The 7,856-nt window shown below is 56.2% G+C and overlaps 1 protein-coding gene across 2 annotated transcripts in view; it reads left to right on the top strand.

Moving 5' to 3' along the window:
* The first annotated feature begins 2,077 nt into the window (after positions 1 to 2,077).
* The window catches only part of CRHR2 (corticotropin releasing hormone receptor 2), a 46,103-nt gene continuing 40,324 nt past the window's right edge, over positions 2,078 to 7,856 (top strand). For both annotated transcript variants that reach the window (XM_073899026.1, XM_073899025.1), the window contains exon 1: positions 2,078 to 2,287. In XM_073899026.1, coding sequence (XP_073755127.1) covers positions 2,201 to 2,287 — 87 coding nt within the window. In that variant the 5' untranslated portion in view covers positions 2,078 to 2,200. The remainder of the gene's footprint in view (positions 2,288 to 7,856) is intronic.

Raw genomic sequence — 7,856 nt, 5'->3', positions numbered from 1 at the left:
ACCAGAGTGGATCTAGCTTCCTTCCAGCCTGTCCCCCATGCCCTGGCCCTAGGCTGTGCCCACCCCACCAGGCCCCCAGCCCAGCCTACCTGCACTTGGCCAACTCCTTGCTTTTGCTCACCCTGCCTCCTGCATGTGGAATAAAGGTCTATCCTTCTCCATCCATTTAAATCACTCAAGGTGTTTCCACAACACCTTCCCCTGAAGTTCCCTTCATCACTCCCTGAGCTGCCCCACACCTCACACCATCTCTCAGCTCCCATCAGAGCTCCTTCTGCCCGGACCTCATGGGCTCCACATCCCTTCCCTCTCCTGGCACACTCCCCACACTCCCCAGGCCATGAGCTTGGCCTTGAGGTCAGAGCCTCTGCTCTCTGTTGAACAGGACCATTGGGAGGCTGGCAGTGGAGATGCCCAGTGACATGTGCTGAAGGGCACTGGTGGACCCCGTGCCAACCCATCAGCTCTTTTTCTGAGTCTGTCCACCCTTCTGACTCCTGCCAAGCACTCATCTCCTGCCAGGAGCCTGCTCTGACCAAGCCCATCTGACTAGGTCCAGCAAAGCCATATCCTAGCCCAAGACTTGGAATGGGGTTTCCATCCTGTCACCTTTCAATGAATGGGGAGATCTGGTCAACTCCTCCTCAGTGTTTCCCATAAAGATTCCCCCCCACCACTGGGGCCAGGCTCTGTGCAACAGAGGAGGGGGGGCAGAAATAAACAGAGGAGGGGAGACTGGGGCTCTGCCCTCAGGAAGGGATCCCTGCCTCCTCCCCAAGCTGGTGGGAGGCCAGCCTCCACTGCCCTAGGAGCACTGAGAGGACAGTCCCGAGGGAGGAAGAGCCCAGGGCTGACTCTGGCCTGTGAGGTTTCAGGGGCTGATACCGTCAGGTCAGGCTGCCTTGAGGAAGCAGGTAGAGGGGAGGAGGACTTGACATGAAGTGTCCCAGGCAGAGAGACCAGAGTAAACACAGAGTATCTAAGGTTCTTAGATCTCCCGGGCCTGTACCCACCTAGTCTGCAACCTCCAGGAAAAGCTAAATGCTCCACTAATCACATTCCTCAAATGCTTTCCCTTTATATCCTAGAAGCTTTTAAACTCCCTACAGCAGGCCCACCTTTAGAACAGTTCCAAGGGCTGCTTTGGTGTCTTCCAGACAGCAGGCCTCACCTCCTGAGCCCTGACCCCGCTCCAGGCTGGACCTGTCCCCACCACAGGCCAATACTGCTCAGCCCTGCCTGACATTAGGATCCTTGGGCAATGTACTGAATCATATCAATGCCTGAGGTGTCCCCCCCCACCCCCCCAAACCTATAACCAGAATCCCTTGGGGGGGGGTTGGGGGGGACTGGCATCCATGCATTTGTTGTCATTGGTGTTTGGTTTTCTTTTTTTAATTTAGCATTTATTTTCACATTTACAGAAAAGGTGGAAGAATGATCAGAAGTGTACCATAGACCCATTGCCCACACTTACCAATAATTTACATTTTGCTTGATTGTTCTGTGTGTGTGTGTGTATTTCTGAACTATTTGAAAGTAAGTTAGAAACACTGTGCCCCTTTATCCCTAAATGTGTACTTTCTTCAAAGCAAGAATATTCTTTCACCCACAGTGTAGTTATCAAAATCGGGAAGTTGAACATTGATACAGTACTATTATTTAATCCAGACTCCACATTCAAATTTCAATGATCCCAATAGGCTCTGGAGCCTGGTAAAGTTCCCCAGATAATCAGAAGATGCCCTCAGGCACCCACATGAGACCCGCCTAAGCCTCTTGGTGCTGCGCTACAACCCCAGCCCCGGCACCCTCCTCCCTTTCTCAATCCCTCTCTCTCCAAGTTGGAGAGCTACCGCCCTGGCAAAAGGGGCGGGCTGATAAAAGGCATTAACCCCTTGTCAGCAGACTGTACACAGAGGTTGGCCCCTGGCCGCCCCGGCAGAGCCGCTGCCCAGCACCCGCTATAAATAACCAGGAGGGGCGGGCTGTGGGGCGGTGTCACGCCGCCCTGGACCCGGGGCGGGGGCCGGGGAGGCGGGGGGGGGGGGGAAGAGTGCCCCCTGGGCCGGCGCCTTACCTTGGCCTCCGCGCGTCGGTGGGGAGGGAGGGGGCCAACGGGGCTCCGGCTGGGGGAGGGGCAGGCGGGGCGGGACCTTCGCGCTGGGGTGGTGCGCTCCTTTCCCTAGCCGCCGCTGGCATGGGGGGTCCCGCCGGGCCCCCACGCCTCCTCCACGCCCCACACCCGCTCCTCTGCCTGCTCTGCCTCTTCCTGCCGCTGCTCAAAGTAAGTGCGGGGCGTGGGGGTCGGTCGGTGGGGGGGGGGGGGCTGGGCGCCCCCCCCCCTCCCCGAGCGCTGGGAGCTCCGGGGTCTCGGGAGGCAGGTCTCAGTGCTTCGTTACTCGACCGGGTTTCACTCAGCCCAGTTAGGAGCTCGGTGAGGGAGGTCTCAGGACTTGGTGGCCGGGTTGAGGTTGGGGATCCCCGTATGGGATGAGGGGTGGAGCTGGATCTCCTGCCTGGATGAGGGAGGCAGGTGGAGAGGTGAGGAAGCTGACGCCAACGAGGCTGGGACATGGAGGCCCTTGAGGCTGAGCAGATTCACCCTTGAGGGTGAATCTCTAGTGTCCAGGGCATGCCCTCCTCTGGTCCAGAAATTCCCTCTCCCCTGGCCGTTTTGTCGCCTCCCCTGTGGGTCCCTGTCCATCTCCCCATCACACCTTCCCTCACCCCACCCCAGTTCTAGCCCTCCCCACAAGGGAACAGGAGAGACGCGCCCTCCATTTCCTGCCACCCTGTCCCTACCTTCCTCTCAGTGCCTTAAACCAGTTCCAATGGAGCAATGAGACAGAGGAGGCACTGGGAGGATCAGCCTAGCCCGGGGTTTCTGAAAACAGTGGGCATACCCCAACCCCTGCCCTGTGGCCCGAGTCAGGGTGTGCAGGTGGATGCTGGGGTGGAGGATGGATGGGGCCTATACAGAAAGAGCTGACGAATTAGGGGTGAGGCTAGGAGCAAATGGTTCCCAGAAACAGATGCAGGAGGAACCCATCTCTAACCCTCCCCCCATTTTACAGACGGGGGCACCAAAGCTCAGAGAAGGAGGGACATCTGTTCTAGGTCACACTTCTCCTGAAGGACCACAACATTAAAAGCGTTCAGAGAGGCAGGAGGGGCCCAGAGGCCACGCGATTCAGGGGAGAAGAACCAGGCTAGAAGTCAGGAAACCCGGTGTTGTCCCGACTCTATCACACACCAGCCTCTGGGACCTGTTCCTGGGCCTCGATGTCCTCATATATACACAGACGACTCACTTGTTTAACGCTCATTCAACAGATAAGACAGCGAGCAGCCCCTGACGGTGGCAAAGTGGCTTTGCCAAATCCTTGCTTTGCTGCTTAGCGTGTGACCTCTGACAGGTTACTCAGATTTTCTGAGCCTCAGTTTCCTCCTGGGTAAAGTGAAGGTGATATCAGTGCGTCCTGGATAGAGTTATCATGAGGAATAGCTGAGATGATGTAAGTAAAGCTCTCAGCACCGTGCCTGGCACAGAGTAAGCACTCAGTGAATTCAGCTATGATTTTGTGCCAGGCACTATAGGCAAAGCATGAGGCCCCCAGGGGCCCTGCCCTCCCAGGGGGTCCGGTCAGGTGGAAGACAGAGGTGGTCAGTACCCCCTATGGGCTACCGATCCTGATACTTGCCAGGTCCTTTTTTTTTTTTTTTAAGATTTTATTTATTTGACAGACAGAGACACAGCGAGAGAGGGAACACGAGCAGGGGGAGCGGGAGAGGGAGAGGCAGGCTTCCCGCGGAGCAGGGAGCCCGATGCGGGGCTCGATCCCAGGACCCTGGGACCATGACCTGAGCCGAAGGCAGACGCCCAACGACTGAGCCACCCAGGCGCCCCTTGCCAGGTCCTTTTAATGACACTGAAGGCTGTACTTGGGATGAGTAGAGGTTGTGGAGTGGGTTTACTACCACCTGCATCCTCCCACCTGCACCCCAGATGCCCTGGACTTTGAGCTCTTTTTGCCCCCTGCCCCTCATTCTCGAGATACATGCCTTCCAAGGGAGCCAGCTGTGAGGCGCAGGCTTGCTCCTTGACCCTGCCCTCTGGGGGCCATGATGCCGACTGCAGAGGCTGGTGAGCCAGAGAGGCCGCTGCCCCAGAGCCAGGCCAAGTTGAGGGGTGGGGGTGGGGAATCTGTGGGCGGGTCCCTTGGGTTCTGGGGGTGTCAGAACTGGGAACTGGAGAGGCAACGGTCTGCATCCCCTTAGAGTCAACCAGACCCTACCCCTAGTTCTCCGGGAGACCCCAGCCTGAGACTGAAGACTGGTCACGTGTGACCCCCCGGGAGAGGAGCTGAACCGTGCACTCTCTGGCCCCGAAGTGCGGGCTTCCTTGTGGAAACGGCATTTATTTGTGGGTCCTCGCCCAACTGTTCCAAGATTCCCACTCGCTGTGAGAAGGGCACATGGGACTCGGAGCCGGCGGTGGGAGGGCAGGCGCCACAGGAGGGACCCGGCCTCCAGCGCTCTCGTTCACTGAACTGGCATTTGAGGAGGACGTTGTGCGGTGAGGACCTGAGGGGGAGACCCCCGGCCCATGGCCCCTGCCCTACGGAGTCGATGGCCTAGAAGGAACCACAGGCAGGAAGAAAATAATGGTGGAGAATCGAGTGTGCATTTGCAAAAAATGCTGGTCTTTGGAACTAAGAAAAGCAGGTGCGGGTCACGATAAAATCTGCTAGGCGGTGGACAGGACAGCTGGGGTAGGGGCGGGGCAGCCCCCGGAGGAGAGCCGCGGGGAGAGCCCGCAGTGGGGGAAGGCCCGGACAAGCCCCAACCTTGAGAAGAGATGGTGCCAGGCTTTGGGGGTCTGTGGGCCCTGGTGGGATCAGATTTCCGTCCCAAAAGCACCGAGAGCTCTGGGAGCTTCCTGAGTAGGGGAGAGACCTGCCCTGATCTGCCATTATGGAAGTTCCAGCTGGTGGTTTAATGGGGAGGACACCCTGACCAGGCCTGCACTCCAAAAGCCCAGAGGAGCTTTGACCTTGGTGCTCCTGGTTGCCCTCTGAGGCCTTTGGGAATCGGCTTTCTTGAGGCAGCATATAATCATGAAGCCTATCTTACCCACCAGGCGCTGGGCTAAGGGCGGAAGGTGAGACAGTTCTTTGCAGGTGGAAATGGAGGGGGAGTGAGGCTAAGTAATATGGCCGCTGGATTCCAAAACTCTCCATTCGAACCTTTTGAACTACTCACCTTCCCCTCTGTGAAGACCCCAGTAGTCTACCAGCCCCTCTTGGCTGGGTCCAGCCTCTTGGACCCTTGTGCTGCAAAATACTCTTGCCCCACCCCCAAGGTCTCAGAACAGCCCTTCTGTGGCTTCTTGCTCCAGGTCCCGCCTTCTGGTGGGGCCACCTTTCCCAAGAGTTTCAGCAACGAGAGAAGTCTGGGGCCCCAGAAGCCTTGGCCCCTCCTAAGCTGCACAGCCCTCCCCAAGACCAAGGCCAGGGCCCTGCACCCTTTCCCCACAGGCCCAGGGTCTACAGTGTGTGGGCAGGGAGCTCCAGGGCCATTTGCCAGAAGCTAATTCATCTAATAACTTCTCCCCAAAATTCACCTACTTTCTGGGTAGGCGACAAAGACAATCATCCAATTTATTCTCTGTTTTTTGCCACTTTGTTGATGTTTATGTACTTTTTAAAATACCAATTTGTCTGAGAGTACTGCTTACTTAATTTTGTATCCCTGGTAAGTCTTAAACTTGCAGCACTTTATGAATTACAGGACTGTTCTCTACCCTCTGAGCTGTCATTTTCTACTTTATCTGATTTTATTAGGAGTCCATTATTAGGAGTCCTCAGCCAGTTTGTCTAAAGTCACTTTATTCAAAATTCTTATTTTTTTTAAGATGTCATTTCAAGCCCACAGAGGGAAGGGTAGATTATTCAATAAGCTTATTTTGTTTATTCTCTTTCGAATCTACACAGTGCTTATTGCATGCTCAGCACTGTTCTAAGCACTGATATGCATTACCTATTTTAAGCTTCAAAACACCCCTAGAGGATAAGACCATCATTACCCCCATTTTACAGATCAGGAAGCTGAGGCAAGGTCATGTGCCCAAGGTCACTCCTCTAGTCGTGGCAGGGTCAGGATTCAAACCAAGCAGCATGACTCCAGATTTTCTTCCCTTTACAAAAATTTAATCAGGATACTCAGATGCCAAAACAAATCAGAATGGTGTGACTTTTAGGTCAACTGGACATTAGATGAGTTGATAATTAAGGAAATAATTTGAGACCTAGGGACCTGTTCTAGGGCCTCCTGCTGGGCAGCCCCCTCCCCCTTTATTGGGCCTCCCCCCTCCAGTGCTTCCTCCATCCTCAGACATCTGTGTGAGGGCCCAGGGCTTGGCATAGGTAAGGGGAGAGGCATGGAGAAGGGAGAGCCACAGGCTGTCAGAGATGAGAAAGAGCACATGATAAGGAGAGGCCTGGAAGTTTCTCCAGGTGAGCTGTTGGTGGTTAGAACTGGATGGGAGAGTGGGCATCTCAGGAAGAGACACCTGACTGGAGCCCTCAGGGATGAGAGGGCCCACAGGAAGCTGCTGGGGCCCTTGGAGTCCTCACTTGAAGTTCAGCACCTGTTAAGTTAGAATAGAGTATTAGTCTCCCCTTCCAGGAAGCCTGCCCAGATACTCCAGAAAATAATTCCCTACTTCCTTCATATGACCTCCAGCCCCTTACGCTCTGCCTCAGTCAGCCTCAGCTCCAGCACTGCCTCCTGTGTGTCTGCTCAGGGCTCAGAGTCTGCCTCTTCCTCACCTCCCTGCTGTAGCCCCCCAACACACACACCTCCTCTTTCCCCCTTCTCCCTTTCTCCTCCTCCCTTCCCCCTCTGCTCTTCCTCCTGCCCTTGTCCCCCTTCCCCTAGCTCCCCCTTCCCCTCTCTGGCCTCCTCCGCCCCTCCAGTACCCCCCTCTCCTCGTGCCTTCACCCTTCCACCCACCCCCCCACAGGGCCTGAGTTTCTTCCTCCTCTAGCCCTAGCTCAGGCTCAGTGAAACCAGTGAATGAAAGAAAACCAGAGAATTGGGGAGGAATTCTCTCCCTCCCAGAGTCCTCTCTGACCTTGGGCCGAGAGGCAGGAGGCAGGACGGGAGCTCACCCCATTCCCCTCTGGTGACTGGCAGCCTGGCCACAGGACCTGTGGTCCCCTAAATCTCCCCGGCTTAGGCCAGGGGCTAAATTTAGATGCAGCTTTGTAGCCAGACCAGGGAGAGCACTACGCTGGGCCGACAGCCTGGCTCCAAGGAGGTGGCACCTTTGAGGCCTGCCTGGTCCCTGGGGGCACAGGCTCTGCCTGGACAGGGCTCAGGCTGGAAGAGTAGCTGGCACCTTGGCCCTGGCCTGCTGCCTCCTCCTGCCAGGGCCTTTCCCCTGCCCTTTCTAATGTGAAGCCTTCCAACTCCGGGCATACAGAGGCTGGAACCAGGAACTGGGCTGGCCTCAAAGTGAAAACTGAGAGTAAAGGAATCTGACAAGCAGGAAGAGCCCAGAACCTGAGCTCCCGGAATTGGGGCTAGGGATGCAGCTCCACCTGGCTGAGGGGACCGTGGTCTCATCTGTCCATCCACCCAGTCAGCCAGCAAACACTTATTGAGCACCTGCTATGTGCCAGGCTCTGAGCTGGGAACTGGGGACACAGACGTGAACCAGACAGATGTGGACTGCCTGTAGTCTCTCTGGGTAGAGGCGAGGGGTGGTGGATGGCTCTCTGCCCCTAGACATCCAAGAGCTGGGTGCAGAAGGCTAAGGTGTCCCCTGCAGAAGAGGGAATAATGGGGGG

The sequence above is a fragment of the Callorhinus ursinus genome, unplaced genomic scaffold, assembly GCF_003265705.2.
Source record: "Callorhinus ursinus isolate GAN/ISIS: 27379988/994484 unplaced genomic scaffold, GSC_fseal_2.0 scaffold12, whole genome shotgun sequence".
Lineage (NCBI taxonomy): Eukaryota > Metazoa > Chordata > Mammalia > Carnivora > Otariidae > Callorhinus > Callorhinus ursinus.
This window is presented reverse-complemented; position numbering and strand designations above follow the sequence as displayed.